The sequence below is a fragment of the Salvelinus fontinalis genome, chromosome 25, assembly GCF_029448725.1.
Source record: "Salvelinus fontinalis isolate EN_2023a chromosome 25, ASM2944872v1, whole genome shotgun sequence".
NCBI classification, from domain to species: domain Eukaryota; kingdom Metazoa; phylum Chordata; class Actinopteri; order Salmoniformes; family Salmonidae; genus Salvelinus; species Salvelinus fontinalis.
The window spans coordinates 13448799-13465256 of record NC_074689.1 but is presented as its reverse complement, the minus strand read 5'-3'; the positions used below and the strand labels follow the sequence as shown (position 1 = coordinate 13465256).

The 16458-nt window shown below is 42.6% G+C and overlaps 1 protein-coding gene across 1 annotated transcript; it reads right to left on the bottom strand.

Annotated features, from left to right (window-relative positions):
• Nucleotides 1-13410: 13410 nt before the first annotated feature.
• gjd4 (gap junction protein delta 4) lies at nt 13411-15333 on the bottom strand. Its single transcript, XM_055882285.1, has 2 exons — nt 15270-15333; nt 13411-14627 (listed from the first exon to the last, which is right to left on the bottom strand). Exons 1-2 carry the CDS (start codon nt 15331-15333, stop codon nt 13411-13413), a joined length of 1281 nt encoding a protein of 426 aa, XP_055738260.1.
• Between the last annotated feature and the right edge of the window lie 1125 nt (nt 15334-16458).

The window sequence follows — 16458 nt, the reverse complement described above, 5'->3', positions numbered from 1 at the left end:
TGTTTTATTAATGCCAATGCTGTTTTCTGTGCTTGATTTTGCTTAATACTTTGGATACTGGTGCACTTGTAATCAGAACGCCTTTTTGTCATGTAGGCAACCATACACTGTCACGATCGTGTGGGGGATTGACGGACCAAAACGCAGCAGTTGGAAAATAAGCCATCTTCTTTTATTTTAAAAGATGACAAAAATAAACACGAAACACTTTAACAAAACGAACAAAACAACAAAACGACCGTGAAGCTACAAACGTTGTGCACATACATACAGGCTACAAACGTTCTACATAGACAATTACCCACAACCAATGAGAGCCTATGGCTACCCTAAATAAGGCTCCCAATCAGAGACAACCGAAATCAGCTGTCTCTAATTGGGAACTCATTCAGGTAACCATAGACTCTCCTAGACAACTACACATACATAGACAACACTAGAAACATGTACTCCACACAAACCCATATACTATACAACAACCCCTTTACCATAAACAACACCCAAAACCAACAAAACAAAAACATTCCCCATGTCACACCCTGACCTAACAAAAATAATAAAGAAAACAAAAATACTAAGGCCAGGGCGTGACATACACGATTTTCTTCATAACCCATTTCATATTTCGTGGAGCCTAAATTACACCATTTTCTTCATAATGCATGTATTACATGTTAATGTAAAATAATGAATTATGTTGGCTTACACTTATGGCCTTTCCAAGGCCTTTCCATACCTTAAGGGAACATTTTAGCACTCGCCATATGGTTAGTGAGAAACGCCACATTGCAAATGTAAGGTCCCTTACTAGACGTCCTGCAACGTTTCTAAAATTCGCGGACGGCGTCGGGCCGTGCGCGGGGGAGAGATCTTTCAGGAAGTCATCAAACTAAATCTCTCGGACGTTCGGTTTCCGTTTTATAAAAATAACACATTTTGGTCATTTTTCCGCAGTCTAGGAAATTCCCACCAGAGGGAAAATAAATAATATTGCAAATGCACAAGCACATTGCAAATGCATGTGGCCTTTTCTCCTAAACGGAAAATATTTCGAAGACGTAATGGACAGTTGGCCCCGAACAAGATGGCGTCGAGGCCTCAACGCTTTTTGAGTTATGGCCATTTTTCTGGGATTAAAGGTCAAAAACGTAAAGTAGGGTGCTAATTTGACCGCTTCACGTCAAACTACATAAGCATACGGTGTCAGGAAAAAAAGAACCAGCCATTTATCTATCGTAATTTAAGAGAAATCGTACATTGACAAATTGGTCATGTTCACAAAAAGGAGTTAAAAAAAAAAAAAAGTTACAGATCCAGTTGCAGTGTGTTCAGACGAACATTTTTTAAGTGGGTCTCGAAGCTCTGCCACTGCATCGCAGTGCTAGCTGCGCCACCAGAGTCTCTGGGTTCGCGCCCAGGCTCTGCCGCAGCCGGCCGCGACCGGGAGGTCCGTTGGCCTAGCGTCGTCCGGGTTAGGGAGGGTTTGGCCGGTAGGGATATCCTTGTCTCATCGCGGTCCAGCGACTCCTGTGGCGGGCCGGGGGCAGTGCGCGTTAGCCAAGGGGGCCATGTGCACGGTGTTTCCTCCGACACATTGGTGCGGCTGGCTTCCGGGTTGGAGGCGCGCTGTGTTAAGAAGCAGTGCGGCTTGGTTGGGTTGTGCTTCGGAGGACGCGTGGCTTTCGACCTTCGTCTCTCCTGAGCCCATACAGGAGTTGTAGCGATGAGACAAGATAGTAATTACTAGCGATTGGATACCACGAAGGGGATAAAAGGATGGAGTGAAAAAGTACGGTGCTTAAAGACACACAAAGCCTGCAATGGCATTGCCATTATCTCCAGGCCGTGCCGAGTTCAACGAGATGCCCCGCTTGACCGTAGCTAGCTCGGTCTGAGTGCAGCGACAGGGACAAGAAGAAGGACCCAAATGACCCTTTGACCTCAATTTCATAGTTTTTTGCTTTTGGGAGACAGAGAGAGAACCGTTAAGGTTAGAAGCACAATTTGACCTCAGGAACGTTCCTACGGTCTTCCCGATCTGTGCAAGCCTAACATTGACCGTGTGGCATTAACCCTTAATAGTTAAAAGAAGGTGTTTACATCAAACAGTTTACAATGACATGTCTCCCCATAGGAATACATTGCCTGCTCCCCAAAATTCAACCTGAAGCCTATGTAGGTTAATAATGCCTTATGAACCTGTCTTCGATGACAATCCATCAGGCCACTACGAGGTCTACCTGTGTTGATTCTAAGCTTCCTGGAGCAACCGGAAGTGGTTAAATCACCCTAAAAGTGTTTGCCATACCCAACCTGCAGTTTGAGAGAAATAGTGCATTCAACCCTATGTAAATCAATGAGTTCTTAACGTATAGACTTAAAACTCAGGATTCTGTAAAAGCCCACTCCAATGAGGATATGTGTTTACTTTCAGCTTCCTGTGCCAACCGGAAGTGCCATAATTGGTGTCAAAAGGGCTGTTTCGAAGGGTTAAAAAAGTGAAATCTTTCCAAAACTTAATATATGTGAACAGGCAACCCTCATGAACTGTAAATCAGTCATTCATCCCATCAGATTTCAAGGAAAAATTTACACACCCACACAGAAAGGATGGAGTGACACACTGATGGGCTTAGAGGCAGACAGTGCCTGCAATAGTTACTTTTGTTTGAACTTTTAAAGAACCGTCAGACCTAGAGTTCTGAAACTTTACAAACCTGTTCTAGAGCTCAGGTCGATTAAGCACGGTGAGTTATGTGGCTCTAGAAGGTTCTCGGACCGATAAAAAGCCTCGGTGCATTTGCATTGACTTCAATTCATTTTGAGCATTACAAAATGGTGACATTTAGAAAAGTCCCAGAGTTGCAAGACTAGGTGCATTGAAACCGGCTCGGCCCATAGAGACGGACCCCGACATTTCTGTCCGATAGCTCATTCAAGGACCCCGTAGCAAGGCATGGAAAAAAGTGGAATTTCAGCACCAATTAAGGTTTTGCTCGGGCACCGAATGACCTATCGAGCCGAAACTTGGGATTCGAGGTCGCCTCACATAGGGCTAAACATAATGTGAAAACTGGACCCGCAGCTAGAACATAACTACGTATTATTTGTTTTATTATGGTTTAAATGGAAGGCGCTGTGAATTTTGGGCCTGCTCTGAAATATGTGATAGTTGGCTTCTAAACGAGTTGGAAAAAGTGAGTTTGGAGTCAGATGGTATCAGTTTGGTGTCTGAAAATATCTAATTAGCTGATGGACACTGACTTGCTAGTTGACTTTTGTGCATTTGCAATATGTTTCAACAGTGAAAAACCACCAAAATAGCATTCTGAAATCACCACTAAAAATGACATCACCATAGCCGTGCCGAGTTCAACGAGATGCCCCGCTTGACCGTAGCTTGCTCGGTCTGAGCGCAGCGACAGTGACAAGAAGATGACCCTTGACCTACATTTCAAGTCTTTTGCTTTTGGGAGACAGAGAGAGAACTGTTAAGGTTTAGAAGCACAATTTGACCTCAGGAACGTTCCTAAGGTCTCTGTGCAAGCCTAACATTGACCGTGTGGCATTAACCCTTAACAGTTAAAAGAAGGTGTTTACATCAAACAGTTTACAATGACATCTCACCCCATAGGAACACATTGCCTGCACCCCTAAATTCAACCTGAAGCCTATGTGGGTTATGAATGTCTTATGAACCTGTCTTCAATGACAATCCATCAAGCCACTATGAGGTCTACCTGTGTTGATTCTAAGCTTCCTGGAGCAACCGGAAGTGATAAAATCACCCTAAAAGTCTTTTGCCATACCCAACCAGCAGTTTGTGATATATAGTGCATTCAACCCTGTGTAAATCAGTCAGTTCTTAACGTATAGACTTAAAACTCAGGATTCTGTAAAAGCATACCCCGATCAGGATAGGTGTTTACTTATAGCTTCCTGTGCCAACCGGAAGTGCCTTAAAATGGGGTCATAGGTGCTGTTTCGAAGGTTTAAAAAAGTCAGATCTTTCCAAAACTTTAAATGTGTGAATCGGTCAACCCTCATGAACTGTAAATCAGTAATTTCGCTAAACAGATGTCAAAGAAAAGCTCTCTCTCACACACACACACACACACACACACACACACACACACACACACACACACACACACACACACACACACACACACACACACACACACACACACACACACACACACACACACACACACACACACACACACACACACACAACAAGGATGGAGTGAAAAAGTATGGTGCTTAAAGACACACAGAGCCTTAAATGCTTTTAGGGGGGATCCAGACTTCCATAACCGCTCTGGGAGCGCTATACTACCGCCCCAAATCAATGGGTGCTGGCCTGAGTGATTTATGGAGGTTTTCAAAAAATATTCTGTTTTTTCTTCTGGAAAATATTTTATGTTTTTTCTTCTCGAGTCAATGGCCTGAGTGATTTATGGAGGTTTTCAAAAAATATTCTAAGTCCAAACTTTTCATGCACCTGGTATTTTTTTGGGGTTACCAGGCGTCATTTTTCAAAACGGTTGAAATTGCTTTTAGGGGGCATCCAGAGTGTCACATGACCGGATGAGGTAACTATTCTTGTTCTTCTTGTAACTTTCCGGTAGGCTAGAAGCTTTCCGGTGTTTTGCTGCTCGACACAGGTCGACGCAGGTATTGCACTTGATTTATCGTTATCGTAACCGTAGGTGCAGCCAAGTGGAAATACGAAAGCTTTCTAGCTATTTCGCACTGACGGTAATTTGAACACAAGAACGTTTCTAGTGAAAAGGTGCTTACACTCAGAGCCATGTATTTACACTCAGCCACCCTAGCCTTATTACGGGTTAACGTTTTGGTAATTTTGGTTGGCCAACAAAATGTAAGACGACAATGACTGCATACGTTTCCCCAAATGTTATACGAAAAAAAAATGTTTTGTTATTGATGGACAATGGCAAGGCTGCCATTGTATTTTCAGTTACATTCTGTTCAATAAAAATGGTTTACACGTTTATTTTTTAAGAAATACATGGAACTACAACCGAATAAAACACCATTAACCATCATGCATTGCTTACATTCATTCTATCCTGAAAAGTCTGTTCAGAAAAAATCGAAAACAGTACATATAGGCATAAAACCACAATGTTTTAATAGGGATTAAATAAAGACAATATATATATAACCTCTTATGGTTAAATGGTTAAAAAAAGACAAAATATCTATATATTCATAACGTAAAATAAATAAATACAGGCGATCGCGTCTATAACGGCTTGTGTGTCGCCTACTGGTTAAATTCGTGTATTTTCGCACGAATTAAGTAGCACAGAAATTCGTGTATTTTCGCACAAATTAAGTAGCACAGAAATTCGTGTATTTTCAAACGAATTGAACCACCCCAAAAATGCACAAAAACGCACGAAATCTGCTGAAATACATTTTGTACATATATGCGCGAATTGAATGTGAGGCTGGGCTGCCTAGTGCGTGAGGGGAGATGTGGAGTGGAGTAGACCTATACATTAGTACAAAGCCTTAGTGAGGATGGAGGACACACAGCAACTCTGACACCAACCTCAGATCATTTGCTAGCCAGAAATCAAAACTGATCTCTTGGCTATAATCAGCCTATACGTCACCAACCCCAATCAACACGTTGTGGTGTGCGAAAATCACAAAAGAGTAAAAGGGAGACAAATGTAATTAGGTATTGGATTAATATTTCAACACGGTGATCTGTGACTATACCACAGCTTTGTTGAAAACTCATTTGGATATATCATTTTTATTATTATATTTTTTGGGGTCATTTAGTAGACACTCTTATCCTGAGCGACTTACAGGAGCAATTAAGGTTGAGCGCCTTGCTCAAGGGCACAGACAGATATTTCACCTAGTCGGCTCAGGGATTTGAACCAGCAACCGTTCGGTTACTGGCTCAATGCTCTTAACCGCTAGGCTACCTGCCGCCCTGTCCCTTCCGTTTACAGTGAAGACGACAACATTTACAACATAATAAAAAGACCCCACAGCTGTGTATCCGAGTGTATGACTAAATCTACTGTATGAGATAGAGCATGCCCTGACCCTAGTGCTCTGTGACTTGCTCATATAGAATGGGAGGGTTCATGACCCCTAGACTGGTTTTATGTTCATATTCCCAACAGGGCTGTTTAAAACGCAGATGTTGAGAAATAAAGAGCTCAGCGACATCTGTGTTCTCTCAGATTTTGGAGTTATACCACGAGGGAAATAAACGTCACAGAAACTGTTACAGTTGGGCTTGGGATTAAAGTTGCTTTATGATTTCGAAAAATACTAGAAGACAGGCTTCCCCCACCTCTGACTCTACCACCTGCCACACCCAGTTTGTTTTCCCAAATGGGAAATTCTATCGTTGTGAAATATCATTTCTTCAAAGTATCCTCTGATCCAATTAAGCGATTTAAACTTCAAAGACCACTTGACAAGTGGTCCGACCGTCCGCCAGTCCAATTAAGAAGTTTGCCGTTACAGTACCTCTCTAACTTAAGGACAGGTGTCAGCAGAGCCAGAACTGTTATTGTGTGTGACAAAGATGTCATGTTAGCATGACAACAATGACCCTGCAGAGGGAGAATGGTCTGTACAACATCCTGCCTCTCAAGAGTTCCCATGCAACCCCCTTGTCCCCCACACGGCAAGGAGGAACACAGCGCTCCTTTCCCTCGGTCCCCCTGTGACTGACACACACACAAAAGGAAAAGTTCTCCTTTTATCTAAAGGACTGAGCTATTTCCCAGACGTTCTTCCACAAAGGACAGTTTATAGTCGGACCACTATGATATTCAGGAGGGGAGACTTGCTACATGGAGAATACATGTCATACCATCTTGCAGGGGAATGCCTAACTGTGAACAGACCGTATGGCCAAGTACTCATATATACAGTACCAGTCAAAAGTTTGGACACAGTTTGGACACACCTACTCATTCAAATTCTTTTTCTTTATTTTTTTACTATTTTCTACATTGTAGAATAATAGTGAAGATATCAGAGCTACGAAATAACACATGGAATCATGTAGTAACCAAAAAAGAAGATTGTCCTATTTCGTAAGATACCAAGTCCATATTATGGCAAGAGCAGCTCAAATAAGCAAAGAAAAACAACCGCATCATTTGTATTTGTATTTATTATGGAACCCCATTAGCTGCTGCTACTCTTCCTGGACAGTTTATACAATTTTAAAAACATTACAATACATTAGCAGATTTCACTACACGCTGTGTGCCCTCAGGCCCCTATTCCACCACTAACACATATCTACAGTACTAAATCCATGTGTATGTATAGTGCGTATGTTATCGTGTGTGTGTGTGTGTATGCATGTGTCTGTGCCAATGTTTGTGTTGCTTCACAGTCCCCGCTGTTCCATAAGGTGTTTTTTAATCAGTTTTGTAAATCTAATTTTACTGCTGACATGAGTTACTTGATGTGTAATAGAGTTCCATGTAGTCATAGCTCTATGTAGTACTGTGTGCCTCTCAAAGTCTGTTCTGGACTTGGGGACTGTAAAGAGACCTCTTGTGGCATGTCTTGTGGGGTATGCATGGGTGTCTGAGCTGTGTGCCAGTAGTTCAGACAGACAGCTCCGTGCATTCAACATGCCAAGACCTCTCATAAATAAAAGTTTCAGCCAGGAGAGATTGACATGCATATTATTAATATTAGCTCTCTGTGTACATCCAAGGGCCAGCCATGCTGCCCTATTCTGAGACAATTGCAATTTTCCTAAGTCCTTTTTTTGGCACCTGACCACACGACTGAACAGTAGTCAAGGTGTGACAAAACTAGGGCCTGTGGGACCTGCCTTGTTGATAGTGTTGTTAAGAAGGTAGAACATTGCTTTATTATAGACAGACTTCTCCCCATCTTAGCTACTACTGCATCAATATGTTTTGACCATGACAGTTTACAATCTACGGTTACTCCAAGCAGTTTAGTCATCTCAACTTGCTCAATTTCAACATTATTTCTTATAAGATTTAGTTGAGATTTAGGGTTTAGTGAGTGTTTTGTTCCAAATACAATGCTTTAAGTTTTAGAAATATTTAGGGCTAACTTATTCCTTGCCACCCACTCTGAAACAAACTGCAGCTCTTTGTTGAGTGTTGCAGTCATTTCAGTCGCTGTAGTAGCTGACGTGTATAGTGTTAAGTCATCCGAATACATAGACACTCTGGCTTTACTCAAAGTTAGTGGCATGTCGTTAGTAAAAATTGAAAAAAGCAAGGGGCCTAAACAGCTACCCTGGGGAATTCTTTATTCAAATTAGATTATATATGAGAGGCTTCCATTAAAGAACACCTGTCACGTTCCTGACCTATTTCTGTTAGTTTGTTGTATGTGTTAGTTGGTCAGGACGTGAGTTTGGGTGGGCATTCTATGTTTTCTGTTTCTATGTTGGTTTAAGGGTTGCCTGGTATGGCTCTTAATTAGAGGCAGGTGTTTGGCGTTTTCCTCTAATTGAGAGTCATATTTAGGTAGGTTGTTTCACAGTGTTCGTTGTGGGTGGTTGTCTCCTGTGTCAGTGTTTGTCGCACCATACGGGACTGTTCGGTTTGTTTTTGTACATCGTCATTTTGTGTAGTCATTTTTCCCTGTTCGTGCGTTCTTCGTGTTTAATGTAAGTTCGTCGTCCAGGTCTGTTTACTCCGTTTGTTGTTTTGTTAGTTATAGTGAAGTTCGTGTTTTTCCGTCTTGTCTTCAAATAAATGATGTGTTCACAACCCGCTGCGCCTTGGTTCCATCACTACTCCTCCTTTTCGGTTGAAGAGGAGGAGGACTACCGTTACAACACCCTCTGTGTTCTGTTAGACAAGTAACTCTTTATCCACTTTATAGCAGGGGGTGTAAAGCCATAACACATATGTTTTTCCAGCAGCAGACTATGATCGATAATGTCAAAAGCTGCACAGAAGTCTAACAAGACAGGCCCCACAATTATTTTATCATCAATTTCTCTCAGCCAATCATCAGTCACTTGTATAAGTATTGTGCTTGTTGAGTGTCCTTCCCTATAAGCATGCTGAAATTCTGTTGTCAATTTGTTTACTGTGAAATAGCATTGTATCTGGTGAAACCACATTTTTTCCAGAAGTTTACAAAGGATTGGTAAGACATGAAGGTGAGTCAATCCGGATCATTTCAAGAACTTTGAAAGTTTCTTCAAGTGCAGTAACAAAAACCATCAAGCGCTATGATGAAACTAGCTCTCATGAGGACAGCCACAGGAAAAGAAGACCCAGAGTTACCTCTGCTGAAAAGGATTAGTTCATTGGAGTTAACTGCACCTCAGATTGCAGCCCAAATAAATGCTTCACAGAGTTCAAGTAACAGACACATCTCAACATCAACTGTTAAGACGAGACTGCGTGAGTCAAGCCTTCATGGTCCAATTGCTGCAGAGAAACCACTACTAAAGGACACCAATAAGAAGAAGAGACTTGCTTGTTCCAAGAAACACGAGCAATGGACATTAGAACGGTGGAAATCTGTCCTTTGAGATTTTTGGTTCCAACCGCCGTGTCTTTGTGAGACGCAAAGTAGGTGAACAGATGATCTACACATGTGTGGTTCCCACAGTGAAGTTTGGAGGAGGAGATGTGATGGTGCTTTTCTGGTGACACTGTCAGTGATTTATTTAGAATTCAAGGCACAGTTAACTAGCATGGTTACCACAGTAGAAAATAGTAAAAATAAATAAAAACCCTTGAATGAGTAGGTGTGTCCAAACTTTTGACAGGTACTGTATATATATATACTCTGAATATATATATATATATATATATATATACTCGGAATCTGAAAGCTGAGGAAGAAAGGCTTTGATCGTCTATCAACGCAGTAGGTATCTCACTGTCTCACATTCCCTCAGACTGAACGAACTGAACCCATAGAGTTCATGAAATATAAATTTACATGTATATAAACATTGATATTTATCATCATAAAGAAAGTATTATGAGGTGGTTAGATACCAAATTGGTATGATTTTAAATGAAAAAAAATACTTCATGGTTCATACCACTGGGGGGCAGTGAGGTGTTTCAAGAAAACATCAAAACAAATTCTATATGTAGTCTTAAAAAAACATTATTCCATTCCATCACAGACCTTATTTCAGTAAAGGATACCTCATGATTTGATATTTCTAATAAACTTTTGTCAGCTGACTTTCAGTGTAAACACTATTAGATACAAATACTAGGCCAGGGCATAGCTCTTCAGTTGACCATGACAAACAGATAATGAAACAAATATCATGAAATCAATTGTTGAAAGAATGTGGCGGGACAATAAAGTAGCTGTAACACAGTAATAAATAGTCATCTGTAGAGACCCCAAATCACCTGCAGTAGTCACTTCACAAACTCTTGATTGCATTGAATGGCCTCCAAACCCATTTCACCCAACCAATCATAACACAAATGAAACAGAGGGGATTGAATGTCTGTTTTCATGCTAATACAAACAAATAAAACGATCAAAGAAATGTTGCATCATATTTCAAAGAAGTTGATCAGATACCTGCAAAAAGTAGATGAAGACGGAAGGAATTGAATGTCTGTTTCTTATCTAATACAAACAAATAAAACACTTTTATAATTGTACATCCTGTTTCACAGAACTCATTTATCTGCAACAAGTACCCTAGATGAAGACAGATCATATGACATCAAGCATCTCACCAGAAAGGTTGAGCTTATTGCCCTATGGCGCTGAGCTCAGTTCACTCACGTTGCAGTGTCGTTAGAGACTCTGTGAGGTAGGAGCAAGCTTTGTTGTCACCTTCAAAGGGACCATAGGAGGAGACATAATGGCAAATCAAGATCAAGAGCTATCCCTTTACACAGAGGTTCACCCCATGGCCAAATCAGATTGTACCCCAATCTATGGGGATCATTTATAACTGGGCGGTGGTATACAGTGCAATCCTTTGTTGGTTAGTCACTGGTTAAATACATGTTTAGAAATGTTTAGAAATACATATAAAGTGCTTATGACCTGTATCTGACAGTCACAATGATGATGACTGGATTCTTTGCCCTAGAAAATAAATCATTGTGTAACAAAACAATGAAATATAACCTTTCAAGAAAAAAATTAATTACATCTCAACAAAAACTATTTTAAACCAAAGGACATGTCAGCTAAGGTAAAGGTTAATAAAACATTAAACAGTAATGATCTGACAGGGTTCTACAATGTGTAAAAGGAATCAAATACTTCTTTCATGACATACTACGATTGATAGTCAGCCACGAGTAATGGCACACTGCACCGTGCACACGCCGACTCTCACAAATTAATCTGACCATCGAGGTGAAACAAATGCTACAATGACATACTGAAGGGGAGGCAGCTAGGTAGGCCACGTCAAGTTTACATCCCAAATGGAAACCTATTCTCTATTTAGTGCACTACTTTCGACCTACCCCATAGGGCTCTGGCAAAATGTAGTGCACTATATAGGGCTCCCGAGTGGCGCAGCGGTCTAAGGCACTGCATCTCAGTGCTAGAGGTGTCACTACAGACCCTGGTTTGATCCCGGGCCGTATCACACCTGGCCATGATCGGGAGTCCCATGGGGCGGCGCACAATTGGCCCAGCGTCGTCCGGGTTAGGGGAGGGTTTTGGCCGAGGTAGGCCATCGTTGAAAATAATATTTTTTTCTTAACTGACTTGCCTAGTTAAATAAAGGTTAAATAAAAACATTCTAAGTATAGGGAGTAGGGTTCCATTTGGGATGCAGCTCTAGTAGTGTCCAGTTGAGTTACACCCTGCACCAACTCACTCTATTTCCAGACTCTGTATATGTCTGAAGCCCTCAGAGGCCTTGAAATAGAGTGACAATCTATCTCCATAAATACAGATTCCAACTGTGGCAGATTCCAACTGTGGATGGGCTTTCTATCTGAGGGGAAGTATATCCTCCAGACCTGGGTTCAAATTCTATTCTAAATGAAATACTTTGAGCCTGCCTGAAATGCCAGAGGGACAAGGTTTGACGTTTTGGGACTATTCTGTTGGTTCCATTAAGCCAGGCAAGCTCAATAAAGCACAGAAAGTATTTGAAATGATTTTGAATATTATTTGATGCCAGGTCTGGTATATCATTCCCTACTGAAGACCCTGGCCTGGAGGAGTAGCACCTTACAGGGTCATTGTCTTTTAACTCCACCTGACCACCTGACCTTGTGTCCATCCAAACACGACTCCATCCGCAGGCTGTATGCACATGTCCACCTTGACCCCAGAGCTAAGAACTAGGCTCTACAGTAATCTTTGACCTTTGATCTAGCTGGGGGCAGGGCCAGGACAGGTCAAGGCCTGTCTTTGTTTACTGACAGTGATAGGGGATCTAACGTAGACAGAGAGAACAGGTGGGCAGAACAGTTATAGATTTTTACTAAAGGTTTTACTGAAGGACACTCGGCTATAATGATAGGCACTAAGGCAGTGACTCCCTGGCAGCAAGACAGTATCCACGACTGGATCATCTTCTCTCTGCGTCATCCTTAAAGAATATACATTATACAGTTTATGCCAACGCACTGATGGTATAATAACACCGTAACTATGTGCATTTATCACATGGTCAGATAAAAATGACAGACACGTATTTCATGTAATTATCCTGGTGTGAAAGCGTAGTCTGAATGTCAGAATGAACTTCAGTCTTACAGCACACAGTGGGCCTATAGGATTTCATTTCTCCAACAGTTGCTGCTGTATTAGCCACATAAGAATCTGTCACCACATCCCAGAGAGGCAGGTGGGTTTGATCCTGACATTCTCACCAACATTTGGGAGTAGTGAACTACATCTAGTTCAACTAGTAATGCAACTACCCTTTGCAATAGCTTGGTGGTAGTTGAACTACATTCAAATCTTGGCAGTGTTTTTTTGTATTACATTTTAGCCATGTAGTGGTGTAGCTAACTATTGAAGTAGGCAATCATTTCCTTTCTTTTTGGCATCAGACCTTTCTGGTTCTCACTTGAAACATCGTTTTTGTGTTTAATAGGCAAAATGAAACATTCTGTTATTATCTGACTCCAGAGTGATCTGTTCTTGCAATATGTAGTCTATGATACTTCATATTTAGATATGATTTATCATGAGGTAGTTTGGATGTAGTGAACTACTCTTTCAAAGTAACTTTAGTTAAGTTAATTCTATTTTTAAGGGTCACTTTAGTGTAGCTTAATTAAGTTATTTCAGTGTGAAGTAATTGTTAACTCCAGAAACTATATTTTAAGAGTAGCTTCCCCAACACTGGTTCTCACGTCTCCATCATGGAAATAAATAAAATCACTCTCCTGTGATTGCAGCTCTCTCCTCATCTCAGTCCAATCAAACCCACTCAGACCTCTTCTCCTGGCCCTCGCTGGTGTTGGACTGCAAGTCCGAGGCTGTCATCTCTACCAGGGTGTACTGACCCACTCTCCTGGTGCACACCGCTGTTCCTGGGGAGACGCCCGCAGCGGTTGCCGTTGGGGGACACAGGTCCCGTCGTGGGGGCGGGGGCGGTTTGAGGCGGCTACGTTTGCTAACCCTGATGGACCTGGGTGTCCCGATGGGCTCTACAGGGCACATAGCCACCTCGCTCCCCTCTGCCTCGCGGCCCTCCTCCTGGGCTGCAGGGTAGAGGTTGTTCCCATTGGTGTTGGCGCCTGGATGCCCCGAGGAGAAACTAGAGCCACAGCGAGGGGCAGAGGCGTCCTCAGCCTCCCCCAGATGGGGGTAGGCTCCCTGGTCAGCGGTGCTGGACTTACTGGCCCCTCTCTTCCGGAAGGTTATAGGTTCCACCACCAGGTTCTGGGGAAGTAGAGGGATGTTAGCCTCCACGCCTCTGCTCCCCCCGCTGGACGAGAGGTAGTACTGCTCCTCCTCGTACATCTTCTCCACCAACATCTTCCTCTTGGTCTTCTGCGTCACCGAGCGCTTGATGGCGCAGATGAGATCAGCCAAGTTGAGTAATAACGACAGGGCTCCGGCCCCCAGCATGAAGTTAAGCATGACAGTCTTCTCCGTGGGCCTGGAGATGTAGCAGTCTACCTGAGTGGTGCAGGGAGTCTGCTGGCACAGGAACCTCCTGGGGATATAGAACCCAAACAGGTAGTAGTGGGCCACCCCGAACCCGGCCTCCAGCAGTATCCTGAACAGAAGATGGAGGGTGTATGCTCCTGAGAAGCACTGACTCCTGCCATGCTGCACCTGGAGAGCTGTCTTGGTCAGGGCCGTCTTCCTGAATGACTCCTGCTGGATCTGGTAGAGCGGTTCAGCTCTAACACTATCTGAGGGGTCAGTAGTGTCGATGGTGAGGCGTGATGTGACTTTATGGATGACGTAGATAACGAAGATAACGTACGGGAGACAGAGAACGAGCAGCTGAACAAGCCAGTAGCGGAACAGAGAGATAGGAGCGAAGATGTCGTAGCAGACGTTAGCACAGCCCGGCTGGATGGTGTTACACACAAAGCGTTCCTGTTCATCTTGGTAGAGGGGGTATCCTGCAAAGAGCAGGACCAGGATCCTCAGTAAAATCATCAGGATCAACCATATCTTCCCTGGAAGACAGTGAAGTTGAAGTAAAGAATGTCAGAGTTAGTCACAACCACTCACACTTGCTATTTATATTGCAATAAATATTACAGATTTGTTGAAATCACGTAGTTTAATTTAATTTCATATTGCAGGACTGGTTAAGTCTTAAATGATATTTAACTGCTAATAAATGTGTTTATAAGCTTACCAAGAAAATATATCTTGCCTGTACATTTTCATCAAAATTGTTAGGTATTTTGGGGAATATCAATATATTCTAAATGGAAAATATCCGGAAACATAAAACTTTAAAACAGAATTTTGTTTGACAGGGAGTTTAATAAGTTGCACTTATTTTACCTATATGGGTCAAACATTTGACAATCATTCATAACTAACAGATAGGGGAAAGTTCTCCCCTTGAGTTTGAGTTTAGACAGACTGACAGACATTGGCATTCCGATGATCTACTCTACGAGCCCTTGTCAGATGTCAAATCAAACCAATGGAAGGATATAACTTCCAGAATTGACAGAACTGCATTAAACATACATAATCGTATATGCAAAGCAAGCTGATGTTCTCTCTGATATTTGACTGACAATCTCTTACAATGACAAATCCAGTCCGCATTCCGCTCAGTGAAAGACCCACAAGATACTCACCTACAAGCGTTATGTTGTGGTTTAGACAGATGAAGACCACCTCGGAAGCACTCTGTCTGCCCATGTTAGCAGATGAGGATGATGAAGGCCCTCTGAAGCCACGCTGTCCCCCTCCAGGCCTGTCTGAGCCTCTTCTCCTCGATCACCAGGACACTGTCCACCCTAACCCGCCTCCAAACCAGGGCAAAAATTGTTCCACAGGAGCCAGTGACCTCCAGGTGAGCAGATTAACTAGACACTAGAGTCCAGTTCTAACAGATGAATCTCTCTTCTAGAATCTCCATCAGTCAGTCAGCTCCAGGTGATCAGATAGAATAGGTGGCTAGTTTCTCCTAACACAACTGATACAAATCTGAACATCTTCCCAAATTCTTGAGTCTCCAGAGTCCGTACACCTCCAGAGTCCGTGGAGTCGACCGTGCCTGACGTCAGCCCAACGTCAGTCCTGTCTTACCTCTGGTCTCTTCTCAACGTCTGTCCTGTCCCAGCGACCACTGCCCTCAGACAACAGAACAGGAGATGGGAGTGAGCCCCATTGTAAGGGTTATTCTTACCCACCAGTTAAGAGAGGCATGTCCACCATCCTGGCATTGCTGAGATATTTTGGTGGCTGGCTGGGTGTCCTTCCAGGAGAATAACAAGCTGCAGGATTACTCATTAAATTGCTGTATTAAGTTCTCAAGCACAATGGAAAGCATTTCAAAGCTAGTCCCAAGGTATATCCCTGCCAAGGACATAGAGGGTCCATGTGGCATCTTCTTCACATTGTCATGTTGGCTGGATACCATGGTGAGTGATGAATTGTGTTGCATCGGGATAATTCATGGCAAGTTTTAAAATGGCTTTTGTGTGAGACTTGTAAAAAAAAACCTCTGGAATTATATATAATATAATAAACAAAAGGATAGACGAAAAGCAAGGATGGAAGCTTTAACTGTTGCCATGGGAAAGAAGGCCCACAGTGGTATTCCCCTGTATTGTGGCCTTGCTGTCATAAATCCTTTCATCCTCTCAGAGAAGGACATCTTTACTGGACACATGGCATGGGGTACAGACTAGGCTTGTCCCATTAATGACTGGAGATTTATGCTGATTAGTATTGGCCAGGCAATAAGCAGTCATAAAGGGTTCCTGTTGTTATCATGTACTTGTGTGGAAAAGTGTTCCATGTGTGGAGGCTGCTTTGTGG